Source organism: Vicugna pacos, chromosome 26 (assembly GCF_048564905.1).
Source record: "Vicugna pacos chromosome 26, VicPac4, whole genome shotgun sequence".
NCBI lineage: Eukaryota > Metazoa > Chordata > Mammalia > Artiodactyla > Camelidae > Vicugna > Vicugna pacos.
In genome coordinates this window covers 26,020,677-26,044,119 of record NC_133012.1, presented here as the reverse complement: position 1 = coordinate 26,044,119, position 23,443 = coordinate 26,020,677, and the positions used below count along the sequence as shown (strand labels likewise).

Below are 23,443 nucleotides of genomic sequence, written 5' to 3'. Positions count from 1 at the left end.
TGAGATATTCCCCTGGGAAATGACTTTTCTTTCTCATCTAAAACTGAATGTCTCCCAAAGCAACTTCGGGAGCCATGCTCCCCGAGAAGTCCGGGGTAACCAAGAACAACCGAGTTAGGCTGTACACTGGCTCCTCCCGATGCTGAGTTCTGGTTGCTGGTTCACTTAATGCTTAGTGATTGTGCTTACATCTTGAAGTAACAAATCTCTGATGATGTGATGTGAGTCTTCCAGCCCATCAGACGGGGTCAGAACAGCCCACCCCAGCGGGTCTATGGGCCGGAACTGTCTCCATAACCACACGTTCTTGGTCTTGGGTGCTGTGACAGCCTTGGCACTGATGGTGCAAAAGCAGTAGGGAGTGACATTACCAGCCCCCTAGAGTGAACCAAGGAAACGGCACCAGCTGTGCTGGGGTCACTGTGTGCTTCAGTCATAGGCTTGCAACTGGGGCGAAAAAGCCAATTTCACTTCAGGATGTCTCTGACAGCGCAGTAAAAATTATTCATTTTATTAAACCTCTACTGCTAAGTGCATGTCTTTCACATTCTGTCTGATGAAGTGGGAGATGTGTGTCAATCACGTCTGCACTTCAGAGTGCCATGGTCATCTCAGAGAAACGTGTGTGTGATCGGTTTAGTTGCCAGCTGAATGAGCCTTTTTTGTGGGAGGGTGGATGGATGGAATCCCATTGTTACTTGAAATAACGATTGAAAGATAAACTCTGCTTATTTGAACTCTGGTATCTGGAAGATATTTTCTTTAAGATGAATGAAGTGAGTCTGACACTTCAAGGCAGACAACTGACAGGATGCACGATCAAGCCAAATGCAAGGGGAATACAAGCAGATTACCTTCTGCACAGGACAGAGACGTGATAAGACAGATCTGTCTACATCATTACTTTGCATCGTCAGTGTCCTGTGCACAGTGGTTGGACTCGGAGCCCTCGGCTGGTCCTCTGTGTGGGGTCAGTGTGCCTGGCTCTGCTTGAGTGAAGCTGGAAGCCGCGGGGGCGTGTGAACGAGCGGCTCCTCCGCTGAGCCAGGGAGGTGGCTGGGAGCCTTACCTTTTTCTCTTCGGTGGAGTTCGGGAACCTGAGTGCGTAGACGCCGCTGGTTGTCAGTCCCGCTTTGAACGCATCCGCGCAGTCTCGGAAGACGATTTGTTCTTCCTTAGCAACCAGGGAGTTCTTAGCTGCTTTTTAAAAATAGGAAAGCTTTTAAAGGGAGTTCATGAAAAGAAAGGTTTATTATTTCAAGATGCGCTATTTGGTAAGTTTTATTACATTTGAATTCTTACAGTAAGTAAAAGAGATGCAGAAAAAGTTACTCTTTCAGCCTATTTCATAATAATTCTCAAAGACTGTTTGCCAATTATCCATGGTTCCTTTTTTCTCTCATCAACTTTATGTAATGCAGGTACTTCACAATCAGGCAAAATAAAATATTACTTCTAAAAAACATCTTCCACCTTGAGTAGACTCAGATAAAGCTCTTATGGAAGAATGAAAGAGAACTTACTAGAAACAGTGTTCGCTCAACAAAGACTGCACCTGCGGCCCGCTAGCCACTACCCTACGGAGGCCATGGTGTGTAGTTTCCTTTCGTTTTGTGTATCTGAGGCCAAGTCTTTATACATTTTTGTAGACTGTTGGGTGAAGACGTTTGGCATTCTTTGGAGTTTTAGCGACTGTCTCCTAATAGCTCGTGTTGAAGAGGAACCTGACATTCATTTATGTGTCTTTGAAACTCTTCCTTTAAGTCTAAAAAGTCTAGGACTGAAATTCTTTCCAGTTCTGCTCTCAGCATTTAGATTTCCCAATCCCTTTTTTGCCACATTAAAAAAAAAAATGTATTCTTGCAGGTATTAATTTCTATTTCATTCTAGAGGCCCACAGAGGCCTAGGTCTCTGGTGGGGTGTGGGAGGCACACGGGGCGGGGCCTCCGCTGCTGCTCTGCCCCCACCCCCACCCCCACACTCGTATTTTCTGCCCGGCTCTGAGCCACGTGATTTTCTCTGCTCCTCGGAGCTCACCCTTCACACTGTCTTGGTTCCACCAGGCGCCAGATGATTGTCTTTGCCTTTTCTATGAATGTGAAAAAAAGTATATATGATTTTTCTAAATTACAGGAGTGAAACTCTAGCTGGAAGGCACATGCTGCAACCTGGCACCTGGCGTGACACCTGCCACTTGGCATCAAGATTGTGCCGCTGTTTTTGTTTGTTTGCTTCCTTGTTTAAGTAGAACCCTTGTTTACGTGTCTCTGTTATTAACGCCGGGATGACTGGGACTCAAGGGAAACGCGAGAGCGTATTTCTTACGGAAGGGAAGGATGTCGCTACGTCATTCCTGTGTAAAGTGCATCTGTGTCTAGAGAATACGGTGAAAAGGGCATGATGAGACAGACCATCGTAAGGACAAGAGCCGGTGTTTAAGAATAAAAGCACCACGCAGGTTGCGTGTCCCGTCTGTAATTAATGACTGAGGAGGCATCCCTTCTTCCCCCAGATGCCTGAGAGAAGCTGACAGGTGAAGCAGGAATAAGGAAGGCGAGATGCAGTTGAGGATGTGGTGAGAGAAACTGGCGTTTCTTGGGTGCCCGTTTAATGTCAGTTACTGCGAATAGTATCTCATTTAATCTTCGCAACAACCCTGTGGGCCCAGTATTGTTTTTCCCACTTGAAAAATAAAATGGTCCACTGTGGCTTAGTAACTTGCCCAGCCCCATACATTTAGTTAATGATGGAACTAACTCAGGGTAGGCTCTTTGAGCCCATGAGTCAAAAATGTGTTTGGGGTATTTTGCCTCATAATAGTATAATATAAACTTCCCTCCCCGCTTCCTCCTTTTTAATTGGTTCCATATTGAGACCCTGGAAAAATTTCATATGAACTATGGAAGAGAAATAGTGCCTTTTCTGAAGGGTGAGAATCTTCTTAGCATTATGAAAGTGTCGTCGACTAGCAGCAATTAAAACTGAAGAGAAAATTACCTATAAACTCTACTTACAGTTTGATGTCGATATCATGGTCAATAAATTATGAACTGTCTCCATCAGATCGTGCTGCTGCTTTTGGAGGACTGAATTATTCACCGTGGCAGTCACCAGTTGTTTCTCTAGTTCTTCAATGATGGAATTTTGCTTGGACACCAACACCTGGAGCTCATCTTTCTCTTCTTTTATCGACTGAAGTTGAACTATGTGCTTATCTTCCATATCCAGTACTTTCTTTTCCAGGAAACTTGTAAAGGGAAATGATGGTTGGTTAGCAGACAGTTTTCTAAGTCCCCTCAAAGGCACGTGCTTTGTAAACATCACTTGCGAAATCCTTATACAGTTGTTTATATTTTTAAAATTTCTAGTTGACCACGGCACCATAAGGCATCCTTTATGATGTTAAAAGAGTTACAAAGTAACACATTGTTGCCACCGCCCTGCAGAAGCTCTGGAGCTTGCTGAGAAGACTAGACAGGTGACACAGGTGTTACTTAGACATGAGGGGAAAATACCCCGGTGACAATGTAAGCTTCATGATTAGAAGCTGCCACATGCAGGGCGTTTGAAGACCATGGTTTCCCTGCAGGGGACTGTGGACAATGAGGCGGTGCCTCTGGTGTTGGGGACGCCTGTGGGTCCGTGGGGAGAGCCCGGGGCTGAGCACCTGGCCTCTACACATGACCACCTGTGTCTCCTTGCTGGATCTCAGTGTATCTCTATCCTAATGAAAGTCCGCCTTTCATTAGAAGTAAATCTCTATCTAAAATGAAGGCATGAGATTAGATGACTATCTCTGAGACCCCTTCTAGTCATAATCTGTGTGTCTGTTACTCCTTTTTTGGGGCAGTAGCATTTTCTGAGCCTGGAAACATTACTCAGCCAAGGGGCTGTCTACCCACTGTAGGTCTTAACCTAGAAGCATTAACAATCAGTACTAGCAATTATTATTAGAAATTAGAAATTATTAGAAAATTATTAGTTGCAGCTTTTAAATTTATCCCAGCCCAGCAGCCACTGTCAACCAGCCATTGTGTATGACAGTAAGTATCCTGCCAAAGTCTCAAGTCGAGAAATGAGTGCAATGCAGTCACTTGCTTTCGACTTTCGTCAACTCTACCATATCCATTTTTCAACTATTATTTCTTGTTATTTTTCTTGTCAACCTACTTATTTTTTTAACTTGTATATCATTCTCATTAATTTGAAAACCAAGATGATTTACCATAAGCAAAAGATAACCTAAAAGTAAATGCATAACATTTTTGTTTTCTACCTAGAATCATCTCTAGTACCATCAGTGTACAGGCAGTACTCTTTGGAGACACTCCTACAATGCTTGACAAGTAAAGGGAAATATACAGGGATTTTTAAGCCACTAGTCTATGCCACCCTCAAAGTAATGTTGCTGAAACTTGTTATCCTACCAATCTTCTGTTGTCTCTAATATTCTCTGGAGAGACATAGAAGATGTAATGATCCCACGGCTGAGACTGTGAATGAGGGTGCAAACACTCTTGGGGCAGATATTTAAAAAGAAAAAAACACATTAATTTCTTTCTCCCAAACCTGTACCAGTGTAACCTAGAGGGCAGCCACATCCTGACTGAAAAGATTTAATCTTAAAATGAAGTGTAAGCAGGGACTGAAGAGTGCAGCCCAGCCTCCGGTCATCCCAGACCAGGCTGGCTGTGCGCAGCGCCGCGTAATGAGCCAGCCACACTAGCGTGGTGAGGAGTCTCAGAGATCAGGTTCCACGGCAGCGTTTTGAAAAATACACGTTGGGACCCACTACTGGCTTGTGGAATCAACTTAGTGAGTTGAAATCAGTATTTCTTAGTGGAAGGACATTAAACAAATGGGATAAAACAGATGAGAATACAGTGTAAATTCACAGCAAGAGCTTGGCCAGTGTAGCCAGTGCCGTGGTCAGGAGTGAGGGCGGGTGGAGGGAGGAAGTGGGGGTGCCTGCATTGCCTGGCGTGTTGTGTTAGCAGCTTATTTGATTTACTGATACAGGATGCTGTGTTTGATCATCACCTGAGAAGCTGGACTTGGGTGTGGCTTAACTTTATGTTGACATAATTCACGGTCCATTGAGAAGTGTGGGGAAATACTCCTTTTGGCAGAAATATCAAGGATGAATCATGTTTCTTTCATAAGTTTTTATTGCCTCTCTTCAGAAGGGGACAGTGTCAGTGACAGTACTTAGCAACAACAATAACCACTATAACAGTAATCACAATTTCATTGAACTGGTACAAGCAGCCCCTAACTTAATCAAAAGAAGAATAACATGAAAAAATGCATAGTAATTTTCATCTTCAGCTGGTGAATCTAAAAGTGTTATAGTGGTGACTGAAACTGTTTCAGGAAGAAAGCAGTTTCACTTTGGGGGGATTATTGAAGATAATTTAAAATATGGTTTGTCAAATGTGCAATGCACTCACGTATTTTTGTTCTTGCAAATGACAAAGGCTAGTCACAATTAAGACACCTGAAAACAAAGCCTGCCAAACTCGTTGAAAGTTGTAAACTCATCAACACAGTTTTCTTATTTATTTACAGTTGTTGATGAAAAAACATTATTATTACCATATTATTTCATGTTTGTGACAAAAGAGAACGTGATTTCTACAGCTGCTGAGCAGATTTTTCTTCCTATAGGTACAGGTTTGTTACATATGGTTTTTATAAGTCAGCTGATAAAAGTCACACCTTTCAGTACCCCTACTAGGGCGAGTCATTCGGAAACAGCTCTTATGTGACCCCAGTCTGAGTCAGGTGCCTGCATGCAGTCCAGTTGTGGAGCTGTGCTGCTGCAAGTCATGTAGGACTTTAGTTCGTTAGATATGTTTGACATGGTGGTTTTACGGAGAAAATATTGTGAAGTTTAAATATAATTTCATACAAACTGGATTTGAATTATTGGAAAAGCACATTATTGGTCAAATGCAAATTAACCTAGGAAAAATCGTGGAGGATTAAAAAAAAAACATGTGAGGGCTCAGGAAACAGGGCAGGTTTCCATGTGGCTGGAGTTACTATTTTAAACATTGTAAAGCTTTAACATAGAAAAGAATCTCACCAAATCATGGGTGATCAAAAAATATAGTAAAAGTTGTCAACTGGTTTTCACAGGAATTCAAGCTGACTTTGTGTAAGAAAGTTTGCACATTGTGGTAAATGAAAATATTAAGCAGTGTGTCTGAACTTGGGAAGAAGATGCACACTTTTCTAGGCAAAAGGCAATACGATTTGACAAATATTTACAAAGGTGGTGTCTGGGTCACATAATCGACGTGTGTAAATGGTAGTGTTAGCATTGCAGCATACTAAATTAGAAACTTACAGCTCAAGTGGTAGAGTGCATGCTCAGCACGCATGAGGTCCTGAGTTCAATCCCCACTACCTCCTCTAAGAATCAATAAATACTAAATAAACCTAATTACGTCCCCCCACCAAAAAAATAAGTAAACTTTATTTAAAAAAAGAAAAGAAACTTGAGGCAGGAACCATGTTCAGTACCAGAGCATCCCAGCATAGCTGCAGCCTGCTGTAGACAACACTGAATAAGGCCATTTTAACAAACGAAATTAGAGAGATGGTTATATCTCAATGATTGGTTTCAGACTTTTAATTTATTCCTTTTCAGAAGAGAATAATTGAAACAGTAAAGAAAAATATTTGGATTAAAAATGTACTTGTTTTTCAAACCCCTCAATCAATGAGTTGAACTTGTTACCCAAAGAACAAAAAGAATTATTTCAGCTTAGTTCTTGATTAACAAGAAAGAATGATTATAAGACAGTAAACTTATTGTCATTTTTTGTTAAGAATGAAGAATCATTTGTAAGGGGAGGGTATAACTCAGTGGTGGAGTGCATGCCTAGCATGCACGAGGTGCTGGGTTCAAATCCCCAGTAACTCCATTGAAATAAATAAATAAATAAATAAACCTAATTGCCACCCCCCAAAGGAATTGTTTAATTGTGACATGGAGTGTATTCCCTGACCATCCCCAAGTCACATATGCATGTCTTGAACAGGAACAAGGAAATAAGCACACCTACCATGCGAATACGATTATCCTCATATATGCCCCCCCCCGAATAAACCTATGAAAACAGTCCCACTGATCATAATCTTTGATTTTCTGTTGCTTTTCTTAGGATTTTTAAAAATCTTACTTAATATGCTCACATTCAGTATTAACTTTGTTTTTACTTTATCATATGCTGTAAGAGTAAACATTGCATTATGAAACGTGCAGTGGTTTACAATAAAGTGCAGTCTTCCTGCCGTAGACCGCTTGGCGTTGGAGTAAACTGAGGCCTCAGAGGCACTGGCACTCAGTGGGGTTCAGACCGAGATGCCTTGGGCAGCGTGGCTGTTACTCCGCAACCCCGGCAGTCATTTTCCAGAGATTCATCCATAATATTGAGGTGGGGTTTGGAGGATTAGTGTAAGAGACTCTTTAAGGGATGGGGTGGGGGCAGCGCAGAGGTGGAACAAGATGAGAAGGTGATGCCGCTTCGGTGTCTTTCTCCCAGCCCTCCCTCCCCTTTCCCCCTCGAGGTTTCTTGTGCATTAAGAAACACAGCATTTTGAAAGCCACGCTTATGATTAACAGTCACATGAAATAGGCTTTCGTATCTAGAAACTGTATGCTTCTGGATTATATATTTTTGTACTTTTATTACCTGTTCTTATCTTGCAGTTTATTTATTTCACTGGTCTGATCCAAAATCTGTTTTTCCAACTTGTTTGTAGACAGGGAATGTTCCAGAAGCTGGAGTTCAAGTCTTGTGGTCTGATTTAATACCTGAATGTAACAAAACAAAATTCCTCTGTATTAATTATTGTTTAAATTAGATATTAAGTTCCTAAATTATAGGAAAACATAACTGAAACGTTATTTATTCACCCAAGTGGCTTATTTTGGCTTATTTTTCACTTTCAGAACAGGCTTGTGTCAGAACAGGATTACATCAGAGTGTGTTAAACACTTTTTCACCGTGTCTTTGTTTCGGAAGGTGTATGATAGTTCTGGACAGTGGTGTTTGTGTCAAATAATATGATGCTTGTTCTGCCGCATTTTGTCATTTCTTTTCCACAGTGAGATAAGTGGGAGTATAAAACGGTCACATTTAATGTCAGAAATTGTTGATAAGCGAAATGAGGCTTTTCCTCTGCTCAAAACAAAATGCTGTTCTCACATTTGTTTGTCAGTCAACAAAGTGTTTAGAAGTCACATTGCCATCTGTAAAAACGTGGCTTGTTTTCAGCCTGGCATTTCCTGGTTTGTATTCACTTGTTTAGTCTTCTTTTTCCTCTTTTCCTTTTCTCTTTTTCCTATTTTGAAGCTCCTGACAGCCCCTCAGGAAACGGTCACATGGATGTGAGGTGGGAGCTGGGTTTTGCTCTGTGGCCACTTCTGACACATTGTGTGGCTGTTCCCATTGTGTCTAAACAGCGTAAAGAATGGACTCTCTCGCGTTTGGCCGCCTTCTAGCAGGAAGAGCCCATTACTCACATCCTCTGGGTCGCGGCTACTCAGGATGTGACGCCACGTGTAAGCGTGAGGCAGAGTTGTTGCCCAGGAATGAGGGTCCTTGAAGGAAGCATTGTTTGCCGGGTCTGGGTCATTCCTGCAAGCCGGCCCCGCCCCTGTGCAGGGCAGGGCAGCGCTGGATGCCCTCAGACCGTGAATGCCCTCCTGGGAATGAGCAGGGCCACTGGCCAACCTGAGGCCGGGCTTTTAATAGTAAGACCTGGAATGCAGGTTTGCTGCAGCTTCTTTGGGCCCGAACATTCTATGTTGGTTACAGATAAAAGGAACTGGAAACTCGACCTTTTCTTTAAGGACTGTAAAAAGTACAACACGGGAGAGATGGGGGATGGTGTGTGGGTCCCGACTGGCCCAGGACCCACTGCAGTGTTTTTCCTTCACGTTTCTGAAGGCCTCCAGCTGCAGGTGACTGTCTGAATTATCCAGCTCACGTGGTCGTCTGTTGTCTGTAAGATCTCAGGCCTCCGACTATCCCTCATGGTCCAGTTGAAGAGTTTGTCACTCGGACAGGCCAGAAGAACCTTCTGTTGGAAATTTTCCCATTTGGATTTAAGCCTATTTCACGCAGTACTTGCTCAGCAGGTGCGATGAGTTGGTACAGAGTTCCGTCCGTTGGTGTCCTTGCTTAGACTCAAGCGTCTTAATGTGCTGGGGTGAGCCCTACAGGGTCTGGTCTTGCCAGCCACCTTCCTGTTTTCCTGTTTTCCTGGATCGTGTGATATCTGGTTTTGCAGTAGTTTTTTTTTTCCTTAATCATGTGACCCCACAAAATCTCATTAAATGCTAACAAGTCTGACATACAGGATGGCAGAGATTCACACCATTGCTCTGTATCTTATCCATTTTTGCTGCTCTTATCTGAAGCAGAAGCAATGTGATACTACTTTTTTTTTTGGAAGAGCTTGATTGCTCAGTTTTACTATCAAAAGGTGGGAATGTCACCTAGACATCACTAATTTATTTTAATAATTGATAGTGGATATATTGATACATTTACTTTTAGATTTTTGTGTCTTTTCAACTTTCTGGATTTTACTGCCTCTTGGGATTACAATTTTCAGTAACTTGTGATCCACTGTGTGAAATATTTATTTTTCCTAAGCTGTTCTGCTGTTGTGGAAAGGTGCAGTAAGCAAATAACTTCTTATTTTACCCTCAGATCACAATCTTCCCTCCTGCCTCCCTCCCCTGCTGTTTCTCTGCCTCACCCGGCGGTTCGCGGGGAGGTGATGGGAGAAACGCTGGGCCCTTACCCACGCGGGCTTGTCTCAGCCAGAAGGCTCGGGCCTTCTCCCACCTCCCTTCCCTTCCTGGCTGACACTTGGCATTGCTCGGTCCTTTAGCTTGAGTAGCGCAGTGGAATCGTGTGTCATGGGAGCCGTTTACGATTAAATCTACTTTTGGGGGGAGCATTATGTATAACTCAGAGCAGCATGACGTATAACTTCATAAGCCTATAAAAAAAGCCAGGGTTAGGAACCAGAAAGCTGATTCACCGATGACGAGGCTTGAACTTGGAGCATCTCCGTAAATCGCTCCAAGGGCACTCTTTCCCCACCTGGGCTCCTCTTACCGGGTTGTGTGTCATTCAGCGTAGCTCTGGGTGAATTTTGTTTAAATGGTTTACTGTTATTCTTCTAATGTTTTCATATTTCATTTTCTTCTTTCCTACTACTATTCATCGATAGCTTATAGAATCTTAAAGCTAAAAGGGAACTTGGCAGTCAGTCCAGCCAACTCCCCATTTGATGGTTAAAACCCCAGAGGCCCAGGGAAGCCGAGTGCTTTGCTTCGATTCATTCATCCAGTTAGTCCTGATTTTAGATTTCTCTCTGGGTGCAGATTCTTAACTTCTTGTCAGTACATCCTTTTTTCCCCTCCTCTACTCAAGCTTGCTTTGCTTTCCCATCGTCTCACCAGTAGCCGTGCAGCACGATGCTGTGCTGCTGTGCGTCTGGCTGTCACGACCCACCTGAGCTTCAACATCGGTTAACTTCCGGGTTTGCTCTGCTGTTTGGTTTAGTAGGTTGGTTCCTATTTCTATCATCACGGCAGTCTGGTTCTGCACCGCGTTCTGCTGTATCTCTACCATCTCTTTCTTCATGTTGTCCTGGATGTAGTTCTCAAGCTAGAAAAGAACAGGCATCAGAAAGACATTCATTAGTCGAATGATCAGAAACCTCATTCCTAATTCGTTTTCCTGTCTTTTAAAACATCTGTTGAAAGACTCATGCCTTGCTCTGATTTTGGAATCTTGCTGGATTTTTTTTTTTTAATCACAAGCAGTAAAATACAGTGTGACTTGACGTTAACTCAGAGTCTGGCAGCTCAGTAACATCACGTGTGGAAGATAACTGTTTAGATTCCTGGAAGTCCGCACCGTGGCTGGCAAGGGGCCGCAGCTCAGAGGTGGGCAGATGGCCGTGCAGTCCAGCAGGCAGGACCGCAGGGACTCTGCTGAGTGGCTCAGCATTTCACGTGCCAGGCAGGACTGCTGCTTCTCCCACCAGTCACTGCGGACCGCGGGCATGCCAGCTCGTCTTAATTCACCTAAGCACAAGAGCATCACGAAGCTCACTTCACTGCCTAGATCTTTGGCAGTAAAATTATATAATTACACACAAATGCAGGCCAGCCAGGTGTGGGAAAGAGCACGTGGGCTTCAGCCAGGCACACTGCTCCGTTTTCCTTGGACTCTGAGTAAGTTGCTCAACTCTGGGAGCCACAGTCCTCATATGTAAGGCGTGTTTCTGTTTGGTCAGGAGTGCTTAAGGATTAATTAAGCTTCGCGTTTAAAGTCATTGTGCATGCACAACTTTGGGTATTTAAAATTTAATTTCCTTTCTTTGTTTTTCTTAATGGCCCCGCAGTGGGAGCACAAGCCCCTTCATTGGTCTGAATTGTAAGGTCATGAGGGCAGAAACCCTGTTTTTATTTCTTTTTCACATAGTTAGGACTCAGAGTTTTTTTATTAAGTTTAATAATTGAGATTATAAAACTGCTTTTTTTAAAAGAAAAACCTGCCTATAGTGCCTTTCTTTAAAACTTGTCCTTCTCTGCGAAGAAACCATTCATAGAGCCAGTCGTCAAACTTAATTTCTCCTGAAATGTTAACCGTTGAGTGATTCTGTGCTTCTGCCTGTAAGAGTAAGGAAGTAGGATGGGAAGGGCAGGGCTTCTCCCTGGGAGTCCCAGGGCTTCCTTGTTGGAGCAGTTTGCACACCGCGTCGTGAGTGGTGGTGTGAGGCCTTACGGTTAGTGTGAGAGCGGAGTTCTTGCTGCAGTGATGGACTCCGCCCCTTGGGCTGGTGTCTTCCTCCAGGCTGGTTACCTTGACGGTTCATGGTCGCTTATGGCCTCCCTTGTTTGGGGCAGATCAAATGTAGCATGAAACCTGACAATTACTAGACCTCTGATCATTTGTAGAGTCTTATAGTTGAAGCCTTTGGTTCTCAATGTGAGTCAAAATAGATTAGATCACTGGTTAAAAAAAAAAATCAGGTGCTATTATTTGGCATTCCAGCAACCACCCCTAATGCAGACCGCATGAAACCTGAGATGTGATACCCTTGTTAACCTTTGTTAACTAGCTTGCTCTTTATTCCTTAATTCATTCTTTCCTTTCCCCCAGCTTTTACAAATTGTAGCTTTTCTAATTTAAATACATGATTTAAGAGCACTCACAGATAGAAGTTTGTAATTTCCCCTCCCTCCCGCTCCCCCCCTTTGCTCCCCCCACCCCGCCCCCTCACTCTGTCTCACTCTCACTCTCACTCTCTCATTACCATGGGAGTAATGGAATTTTTGAGGTTAAAGTTAAAGCTGTGTAAGTCATCCAGAAGAGTTGTCTGAGTTACTCTTAACACCCAGCAAAGATAATATTTAGAAAGAATTTTTCTGGGAAGTTTGGAACAATTAAAGATAGACTCAAGCTGGAGTTTGGTTTAAGTCCATACTCTGAAGTAATAATCTACAAACTGGTATAAATAAGCCTTAATCTTCTTATTGATTTAAGTACTTAAGAGCTAAATAAAAACATTTCTGTCTTTTGTTGCCCTGAATCACTTCTCTAGAGGAGAAGATGAATCCTTAACCATCCCCCACCCTGATTCCAGAACTGCTGAGTCAGTGTGGTTACCTCCGTGGAGAGCCATGAGAGGACTGTTTGTAATCTGACATTTTAAAGTCAAGTTCCAATTTAAAATTAGACCCAGGAACTTTAAAAGGCATAAAAGACCTGATTTTTAAAAATAAAATTTCTTAACTTTACGGCCATATCTTTCTCTAAGCTTGAGAACGACAGAATACAAAATGCTTTTTAAGTCTCACTATTTTTCAGCTTTTCAGGATGACCAAGCATGTGTGTAAGGTGTATGTGGTTAATCTTACACTGAAGCAAATTATAGATCTCTGTATACATGCGATGTGTGCATCTAGATATTATATATCTAGTAGACACATGTGTAGTTTCTATATACAATGTAACTAAATAAAGTAAAATTCTGTGTGATCTGACCCAACGGCTGACTGATTGAAGTCTCTAGGAGAGAAGTGAAACAGAAACAGGAATATCAAGTATCAGAATTTTGTGTTGATTCTCAGCAAGATTTGTCCTTTCAGACTGGAAGGAGCGAGACGGAATTAAGGTTTTAAGAGATGTGGGTGGTAGGGTAGTCGAATGCCCTTTCAGAACAGAGAAGGATGTGCGTAGCCCCCGAAACAGTCACAGCGGTAACAGCCACAGTGACGATAGCTGATGCTTGTGGCTTCCGCGCCTCAGCCACCGTGGTCCTCTCCCTCTGGGGACCCCACGTGCCTAGCATCACGAGGGTGCGCGCACTTCTGGGCTGGGGGCCCTAGGCACACTGGCGTTTACCCAGAGGCCACGCCCACTTCCTGCCTTTCAACAGCCAAAAGTGGTCCATCCCAAAGTTGCTGTGAGTGTGCGATTTCCAAGGTCCTCGGTTCCTTAAAAAAACAGACCACCTAAAAAACAGATAGACCACCTACTACACAGTTGAGGGAGGGGAGGGGACCAGACCTGAAGATAAGCAGTGCCAATCTCATCTCCTGGGAGCATCATGACAAAGAGTCCTTTTCTCTCCCAGGACTAGTAGTAATTTTTAAGAAAAAGACTCTGGACATTCATTACATAGTATAAAAATGAACATTTTCCAAGTGAGGATTTCCCGTTTAATGCAGCCTTTCCCTAAATCACTGCATGTGAAGGAACATAAGACCAAACCTGGAAATGAAGATGGTTCGGCTGCTCCACACGGGAAGAGGTGCCCTAGAATCTCCGTCTCTTGACCTTGACTAATTAGTTCTTTCCCAGTTTATTGCCCAGAAGGCCTTTCTGTTCACTGTCTTGTGTCTTTATGGTCTGTGACTGAAACCCAGGAATACAGAAATCTGCCCAGTGAAATTTCATTCCAGTGTGAGGAAGTCTTAGTAGAAGAAGAAACACGCGGCAAATAAGATCTTTCCTCCTGTCGGCAGTGCCCTGCTCCTGAATGCTTCCCTCCTGGCTGTTTGCACTTAGCAGCTCTTATCTAAACTATTCCAGGACACTTGAACCTCCCGAGGGAGGGGCGTGGTTCTTTCCCGTTTCACAAGGGTGGCTTCACGTACTCATGCTTCGCGTTGCCTCCAGGTCTGAAGATGATTAGGTAGTGATTCTGAATTGTGGGTCCAAGTGCCTGGGAAAGGCTCCCCTGACAAGTCTGAAAGGACCATGTGGATGTTCGTTTTGTCCTTGTCTTAATTGACGGTCCGAGCCCTCTTCTAAGTGTGGGTCCTTGAGCTGTTTCTCTTTCCTTGGGATTCAAATGAATCATCCAAACTTAAAGTAACATTTTAAGGCCATCGTTGTGATTATAGTTACATAGATCCTTGCTTGGTATTATTTTGATTTGCTTAAAAAAAGAATTACACCCTAAACACCATCTTTAAAAGTTATCAACACAGCAGAACTCAAGTAACAGAAGAAAATATTTTAACACAACACAGACATATATATGTGTGTGTATATATATATTTTATGTAAAATATATCCTGAAGTTTTCCTTGCTCCCCCAGCATTTGAAACGAAGTTTCTTATTGCTCCCCCAGCATCTGGAAAAATCACATTTGACAGGAAAAATAAGTCAATTTGCGAAGCAACTATGGCAGATTGATTACACGCTGAAATGTTTCCCTGGCTATCTTCCTTCTCAGCAAGATTATCATCATTATTTTTTGTACCAAAAAGAAAGTAATCTTGAAATTGGCTGGGGGAAGGGAAACATAGATAGCGCCGGACAACCATCTCTGACTTGGAGATTCTGATGCTGGTCCCTTACCAACCATACAGATCCTGGCTCAAAGATCACTTCTCCTTAAACAGAGCTCCATGTCCCGAATGCCCCAGTTTCCATAGGAAATTAACAGACAACTAATGTTTCACTGGAAATGTACTTTCTAACATTTCAGTCTAGAAACGAAATATTATAACTGTTCTCTCTTCCACCCACACATCCCAAAAAGGATGTGTTTTCCTACCTCCGTCATCCCTCCAACTTGATCCCTTCTTCCCACCCAAGCCTCCCCCCAGCCCACTTCCCATCTTCTAGATTGTCACGGAGCCCCCATCTGCTCCACCTCCATCCCACCTGAGTGGCAGCCCTCAGAGCAAGCTTGACGAGCCTGCACCGTGGCCGTGAGATGAAGGGCAGGTTGTCTGGTGGGCCCTGGGCTCCCTCCCTGACCTGTGCTCTGTCATCCCCTTTCCTCACTTCCTGGACACCGCTGCCTCCCAGGTGTCCCCAGCCACCGAGGCTGCTTCACCCCTCGGGCCTCTGTCTGCCTCTGCTTTGCCTTCCCCTCCTGCAGCCAGGCCCTACACCACTGTGTGGTCGCCTCAGATAGGCTGCCTTGTGTGTGACAGACAATTCAATGTCAAGATATTTTGTTTTTGTCTATTGATTTTTAAATCTAAAATACTACAGGGTTATGTTCTCATTTGCTTGGGATATGGAAATTCCACTCTCCAGCCATACGCCCTAGAAACAATGAGCAAAACATTTGCTCCTGAAATTAGTTGGAAAGCTTGAATGCAAGGTTATTAAATCGAGGGATATTGTGTCTGGAAGGGCTTGTGACCTAATGCTCCTGGTTCCCTGTCATGAGGAAACTGAAACATCTTCAGGGTCTTCAGGAAAGTGGTAAAACGTCTTTCCTCCCCCTCCTCGTAATGTTTTGTTTGGTTTTGGTTTTTAATCCAGAGATTTTACTGCCCAAGCAGTTGTGTCTCCAGCAGTATCTCAGGGGAGATGCAGAGGTTACAGAGGGAAAGGTGTGCAGGGCCGGGGGGTGAGGGCACCACCCGTGCGCTGGAGGTGATGTTCAGATGCCCCGTGAGCTGGGGAGTCCCTCCGTTTCCTCTCTGTGCTGAGGCCTTGCCTGAATTCGCACATCCGGAAAAGCCCACATCAGAGCCATTTGCCTTCCACCAACTCCATAATTTGGGCCTTTTCTGTCCTCGTCCGAGTCTGGGGGACAGGCCGTCAGGGTAAGCGTGGCCCTGCCAGTACAGCTGTTGTGGTGGTTAATAAGCAAATCCACTTCCATCCACCGTGACTGCGTGGACCTCCACCCCCCGGCAACCCGCACGTGGGATCTTTCAAGTACTTCCTATAACTCATTTTTTCTGGCCTGCTTTTCACTTTTTTCTTTTAACCGTGTATGAGCGACATTCTGTTATCTGATACCGGGTCTCGATAACCCGGCTCCTGTTTTCAGTAGTATAAACAGACGAGCCCAGTGCTGACTAGTAACCTGAAGACGCGACTGGGGACAGTTGGTGCCAGACTGAAGTTAATACCTGTCCCCCCCACCTCCGGTGACAAACGAAATTTTAAGTTATCTGAGTATACCAGTACATCTGGGCTCCATCAGGTTGTATGTCTGCTTTTATCTGTGAATAAAACTGCATATTCCTTTTCATTATTTAATGGGGTTTTAAAAATCACATGCATTCACTCTCTCTTTGCCTCTTTGTATGTTATACCCTCATGATCACTCCAGAATCTAGCAGAAAGTGTATTTTTCCCCTCAAAATGTTCCAGTCATTGCCTACTGATAAAAAGGCTGTTTTTTTAAGTCAATAGCAGCCCTTTTAAATATATGCAAGCTTCATGACGCTGGTACAGCAACATAACTTAGGGCATTTCACATGGGAAAAGTGGTTCATGTTTTACACACGTGCAGCTTTTAAGAGGGCTCTTAAGGTACATATAAACTCAGCCAAATATTTGCTAGAGTTCGGACTTGCAGCACCTTACAGATACTTGTACGTCAAGGAGCAGATAAAATGCAGCATATACTGTAAGATTATGAACATGTTTATATACAGCAAGAATAATTACAGCAATTTAGAGTTGCAAAGTGCTTATATAGATACATATTTAGATCTCACTTGATTCTCATTCTGCCTTAGCTTGGGTTTCCCCCAGAGCAGAGCCCGATACAGAGGCCTGCGTGCAGGAAGTTTACTTAGGAAGTGGTCCAGGGAGCAGCCGCGGAGGACGGAGGGGGAAGCAGGGAGGAGGAGGCCAGTTCAGACACGCGGACTCCATTGACCACCACTCTGGCAACCGGTGAAAAAGTCCCACAGAACCTTCTGAGGAGCCCTCGGAAACGTGTTTCAGAACTGTCCACCTGGGCAAGAAAGAGGGCACTGCCGTCCCTGGCTGGGCCAGGGTGGCCCCCGGCATCAGCTCCCCCCGCTGCTGGGCTGTGCTTGCAGGAGCCCCGCAGGGTTCCCCGGGCAGGAAGCGGGGGTTTGGGGTACTGACCACGGCAGGGCCCGAAAAGCAAGGTCAGAGCAGTCAGGTCTCACCCACAGCCCCCCGGCCCTGCCGCTGCTGCGGCAGAGGGTTGAGGCCAAGATGGTGTGGCTCCAGGACCCAGGTCGCCTGACATGCTTGGGTCACAGCCCTGACACCTGCAGCCTGCTGACGTTGCCAGGGGAGAGCTGTTGTAAAGGCAGCCCTTCTGTCACGGATGGAGAAAGGGTGAGGCTGCAGGCAGAGGCCACGATCCCCATGTGCAGAAGACGGAACGTGAACTTGGCAGGCTGTCGCAGCCGCGGCAGTTGAGGAGAACTTTTCTTTCACCTCAGCCAATGCTCGGCTGCACCGAGACTCCTGCACTGGGCTGGTTCCTGGGAGAGTTTGTTCGCAGCCTAGGAGAGGCAGGTGATGCTTCCTGCAGAGGTAGAGAGGGAACACCAGACTATTCTTTCCCTGATAAAAGCAACTGACTTGTCAGCCATTGCAGTGGGAGCAGACATTCAGCTCTGGGAAGGAGATTTGATGCATTTAGTCTATAAAATACTGGGGATTACTTTTTAAAAACTAATGTGTTCTTGCCTGTCTGAAATTAAGGTGTGCTGAGAAATAAGTGAGTAAATATTTCAGTGTCTTTCTGTGGCAGGCAGAATCTTTGAAACATTGTGTATTCATAAACACATGCATGTGTATAAACATACATATGTGGTCGAGTGTGGAGATGAATACAGACAGATACGTCCATCCATTGTCACCTCTCCCTGGGGTGACAGACCTTCAAAAACTGGGAAGAAGGGGAGACTTGAGAAATCAGTAACACTGCTGAACTCTCATATGAATGAGGTTCCGGCCCCTGGACCCCAGCACCAGCTGACAGCAGAGTAACGTTAAAACCCCAGTGACCCACTGCTGGAAAACCAAGGTCAGAGCGCTCACACGTCTCACCCATAGCTTGTTTATGTCTTTTATCCCGAAGCTTATTTATGCCTTTTATGCATCTCATTTCTTCTGTCTCTTTCTGCCTTATGTGGATTTACCAAAATCCCAGGTAGATTTCTAGGGACAAGACTGTGTTATCTTTGAAGCAGGCTTTTTTTTTTTTCCTTTTAACATGAAATACATGTACACTGTCACAGTGACTCCACTGTAGGGCTGCGAAAGGGAAAAGACTAATTTAAATGGTTTTTGTCTTGAAGATACTTTCAAGACAAACTAGTTCTTTATAAGGAAGGCAGGAAGCTGGTGTTGCTTCTTTAAAAGAAAGAGAAGCGGGGTGGGAATGCAGATGGGATGCCTGAGAAATCGCAGAATGAAGGGGCCGTGCAGCCCCGCTGAGCGGAGCGCCGCCCATCAGAGCAGACCTCCCGCCAGGCCCTTCTGCTAGCCAGCTGGGAGGGGGAGAGCTCCCGCGGAGAGGACCTCGGGGATAACAACGGAAGATGCCCAAAGGACACGGGATTAACTGCGGGAGAACTTAATGACGAAGTATTCCATCCCTTGTATACGATCATATACTGACCCACCCCCAGCAAACGCGCGTTTTACGGTGTTTTCTCAGTACGGCCAATAGCTCTCTGTGAACTGCTCACGTTCTCTTGTCTGAACACCGTGCTAGGTACTTGCCGGTGGATTTGAATAACTGGGTACAGTATATACTTGCGAACTCTCTCCACGGAGGCGATTGACATTCCCACGGTGCTTTGGGGGTGGGGGCGAGCTAAGGGAGCTTCCTTCACGCCATGCTCTGGCCGGCCGAACTGCGAGGATGCTAGGAAACCTTTCGGCAAGTTTGTTCTTTTCATTTTGCTTTTCATGTTCATAAAGCTGTAGCTGCAGCTTTTTAATTTTGTGATTTTGTGACAGCTAGAGTTCATGCTTTTCTGAACCACAAAGGACAGAAAGTCTACCTTTTCTACTGTATTAGACAATCTCTAATTTGACCTCTGGTTCAGTCCTCACAAGGGTTTAAAGCTGTAATTTTTTTTATTTTCATATTAGTTTATGTAAGTCAGTGGCCTGTGTGCTCATATGTAGCAAAGCATCCTAAAAGTGATCGATCCTTTTTTTTAAATTCACATGAGAAATATAAATTTTTTCTTTAATAGGCTGTGTTTTGCAGGTTAATTTTTAAAGCTGTAATGCATTTTTAAGCATTTTAACAACTTAATCTAAACCTGATCATTAGTAATTTTTTTTCTAATCAGAAACAATGCAACAAAAACAGAACAATATTCCGTACCTACATTATGTGGCAAATAGAATAGTATGGCTTTTTTTTTAACTAATTATAATTCTTTTCTTTATCTCTTGGTCTGAAATTTGATAAGAATTGTATCAAGCATATACCAAAGCACCTCCTGTTCACCGCTGAAATGTCTTGCTAGCCCAGCTGGGACCGCGGTTCAGTCTGGAAGGCCAGGGGAGAGCCTTGTGCATGTCCCTTCTGCCTGTGGCTCGCAGTCCCGAGGAACTGTGGTGACTGCAGTTTGACTCCCTGGGAAGAAAGCCTCCCCCGGGAACCACAGATGGTGGTTCTGACTTTGGACAAATCAGTGAGCATCTGGTTATGTCTTCCAAGGCCTCCAGACCCGAAATAAGAGCGTGTCTGACTACAAAGTATATGTTGTATCAGACTTCTCTCTACAGAATACCAGCCCTAGGGATGATGCTGTTCCCGACTCATTTTTCGAGGGAGTTTATTTCGATCTTTTACTGCAGGGGCATGCCATTCACACGCAAGGGGTGTCGCTTTCTCTCCAGAGGTGGAGTAAGAACAGATCTGCAAACCAGGGCTGTAAAGTAAAGATGTCACTGCCCCAGGTGGAGTTTAAATGCACAGTATTATGTTTCTGTATGATTAGTTACTTATTCTAAAGTAATTTTTGAATAAAATTTCACTCAAAGAAGGCATCCATTTAAACAAAGACACCAATGTGGCATCCAGAGTTACGCGTTGCCATGAGATGAACCTTTCTTACAGACTCACTTGCTCTGTAAAATCGGTTGGGCTGCCCAAATCATGAGGATTTGAAATAGGTTTTGTGGCCAAGTATGTGACACCAAATTGAAACTGCTGAGCAGCATCCCTTGGTGAGCATTTTGCAGTGGTTTCTGTCTCACAATAGAATTATTATTTCAACGTGTGAACGTTGCTCCTTGGGGACTGGCTTGCTGTGCTAGTGCGCTGCAACTCAATTTTTTAAAATAACACAACAGATGGCTAGTCAAATTAAATGCTGTCCCAGGCATCCCGTGGAGGGAAAGAAACCCACGCAGAAGAGCACTGACTGTACAACCCCATTCATCTCAAGTTCAGGGCTAGACCAAGCCTGCTGGTGGCAACAACAGCCAGAATAGTGATTTCTGGTTGGGAGGCGTTTAGCAGGAGCAAGAGAGGTTATTAATGGAGAAGGAACATGAGGGGACGCTCTGGGTGCTTGAAATGTTTTCTGTCTTGACCCCAGCACTACTAACACGAGTAAATTCATATTTTAAAAGTTCACGGAGCTGTCAACTTAAAGGTTAATATACTTTATACCCTTCCTGTGTTTGAGACCGCAACAAAAATATTTTTAATGGAAAAGATACTAAAAATGAAATATTCGACCAATTTTGCTGCAACACTACGACCCTAGTTGCTACAGCTGATTTTATTTACTCCTTTCTGTAGCTTTCATCCCGTGGTACCTAGGTACCACCTAAAGAAATGAACTTCCAAAAAGCAGTTTTGAAGTGACTGTCGGTGGAGAGTTGTAGATTAAACCGTTCCAGCTGCCCAAAGAGGGTTAAAAATACTCAGTTAGGTAAATTAGTAATTTAACATTCCTAAACTTGATTCTTTCCGGATCAAGCATAAAAGGCATTTGCTCTTGGAAGACCAAGAAAGAATTCGTCCAGTTCCCATTAGTCTAAAAATAAGTAATAAATAAATAAGTAAATAAATGCCTGAGTCATGGACTGCATCTTCAGTGGCGAGTGTAGCAAGAAAATGATTCACTCTTTGCAGAGTTGTGCTGCCCATAGCCCACTGGAAGGAATACAGAATTACTCTGAGAAAAGTGAAATAAACGAACTAGCCACCGCACTTAACGATGTTTTGAGTTACTCCAGTTCGAGTAGCTCTTGCTTTTTGAGCGGCAATATAGAAACATGAATAAGGTAGCTTTGTTTGTGTTGGATTAAGGTGGGAAGGAAGTCACATTTGTGATTTGGGAAGCCGTCGTGAAGTCTTCATTACAGCGCAGGTTGTGGGACTCAGACACACCTGGGTGTGAATCGCAGCTCAGCAACATGCTAGCTCCCAGATCAACTTTTTAAACCTCAGATTTCTCACTGGTAAAAGCAGTATATAAGTGCCTGTCGTGCCACGCTAGTCTGAAAATTAAATGGAACCAACGAGCAGAGTTCCCAGACTGTGAGCCAAGCCAGCCTGGGTCCCTGCAGCAAACTCCTGGGAGCACTGGAGCTAGCTTAACTCTTCGGGGGAAAGCCAACAATGCCTAACATCTGTCAGCCACTGGAAGAAACAGTAGCTCAGAAAAGCTTGGTTTCAACACTGTTAGCTCGTGCCGCTGAGCAAGGCTAGGTTTTGGGTGGTTGCCGTTGTAAAAAGCAAGTACTACACAGAATCAGCCTGGAACATGAAATGGGATGGTGGTGCCGGAGCTGATTCCTGAGTGTGAGAAGTGACCAATGCCTAACTAGCAAACATTCCACAACTCGTAAGTAACGGGTTACTTTAGTTTTCCATCATTTAGGAGGGTGCACGCCCAGTGCACCCTCTGCGCAGCTTCCCTTCCCCCCACCCAGATATTGTCTGTATTTGCTATTTCTGTGATTGGATAATGCTTATTGGAAAAACAGTAAGTCAAAAAGAACTAGTAAACATACAAAATCTTCATTAAGACGTACACGTGAATATTTCCTAACTTTGGCCATAAAGAAATACAACCGCGCTTCTTGCGAGCTCATTGTTTGGCGCAGTATCTCCTTTCAGGCCAACAACTTTCCTAAGCATCATGTACTTGGGAGAAACGTTCTTAGAGCAACGTGCCCACATTCTGCGGGAGAGCGTGGCGGCCTCGGGCTGCTGTGTTTCTGGCGGTGTAGTGGAAGTACAGACTCTGCGCCAGTTTTACAAAAGTAACACGGTCCCTTTCTGCATGTAATTTATAGTTTGCATGCTTGCCATCCTCACTTGTTCAAAGCTGAACTAGTTTTATAACATACAGAAAAGCCAAATTTACTTGAACACCAAAGCAATTTGGGAAATAAATTTTCAGGGTGATTCTCCAAATGCTTGTGGTAAAAGTGCAGGGACATGAATCATTTTCCCATAATTAGTTTCAGTTCTGGAGTCTGCCCCTCACCCCGCTGCCTTGCACGCATGTCTACTCCATGGAAGCTCGTGGAAAATTCCTCTCCCCTTTCACTCCGCTGCCGCGAGTTATAAAAAGCATGCCATTCAGAACTGACTTCTTCTTTTGCATGCTTCAATTTTTACTCACAACTTGAAGGGGAAAAAAAATAATTTCAAGAGATAGTTCTCTGTCAACGGGGTGAGGGGCCATAGCATCACTCTGGGCCACCACAGAACGGCTGGCTCACTTTGCTTCATCATTAGGGGTCAAATATTTATGTCATCAAGTGCTTTTTGAGGGGTGTGTCTGACAGCGCAGCATGCCTCCTTGTCTTCAGAGCCCCATGACACCATTCACACAAGTCACTTAGATCCACATCAGACTAATTCAGTGGGAACAGCAAGCTCACATGCAAGTGGGGGTGAGGGGTGAGGGGCAGACAGGAAGTGGGGGTGAGGGGTGAAGGTGTAAAGGGAGTGGGAAGGAGGGGTGAGGGGAAAACAGGAGGTGGAAATGAGGGGTGAAAGCACACACAGGAAGTGAGGGTGAGGAGTGAAGGGGCAAATAGGAAATAGGAATAAGAAGTGAAGGCACACAGGAAGTCGGCAGTGAGGGGAAGCAGGAAGTAGGAATGAGGGGTGAGGGGAAGCAGGAAGTGGGAATGAGGGGTGAGAGGAAACAG

General features: G+C 44.3%; 2 protein-coding genes across 10 annotated transcripts in view; one reads left to right on the top strand and one right to left on the bottom strand.

Moving 5' to 3' along the window:
- The window catches only part of MCPH1 (microcephalin 1), a 185,880-nt gene that overhangs the window by 88,807 nt on the left and 73,630 nt on the right, over positions 1-23,443 (top strand). Inside the window, exon 13 of one of the 8 annotated variants that reach the window (XM_072950538.1) lies at positions 2,514-2,546. The exons of the other annotated variants lie outside the window; for them this stretch is intronic. Coding sequence (XP_072806639.1) covers positions 2,514-2,531 — 18 coding nt within the window. The 3' untranslated portion in view covers positions 2,532-2,546. Of the gene's footprint in view, positions 1-2,513; positions 2,547-23,443 lie in introns of those variants that run through there. 8 annotated transcript variants of the gene reach the window in all.
- ANGPT2 (angiopoietin 2) overlaps positions 1-23,443 on the bottom strand; it is a 50,894-nt gene that overhangs the window by 12,936 nt on the left and 14,515 nt on the right. Inside the window, exons 2-5 of one of the 2 annotated variants that reach the window (XM_006197958.4) lie at positions 10,546-10,701; positions 7,705-7,826; positions 3,016-3,248; positions 1,070-1,200 (exon numbers count right to left, since the gene is read on the bottom strand). In XM_006197958.4, the coding sequence (XP_006198020.1) occupies positions 1,070-1,200; positions 3,016-3,248; positions 7,705-7,826; positions 10,546-10,701 (642 nt within the window). The remainder of the gene's footprint in view (positions 1-1,069; positions 1,201-3,015; positions 3,249-7,704; positions 7,827-10,545; positions 10,702-23,443) is intronic. The other variant, XM_006197960.4, reaches the window with a different exon arrangement.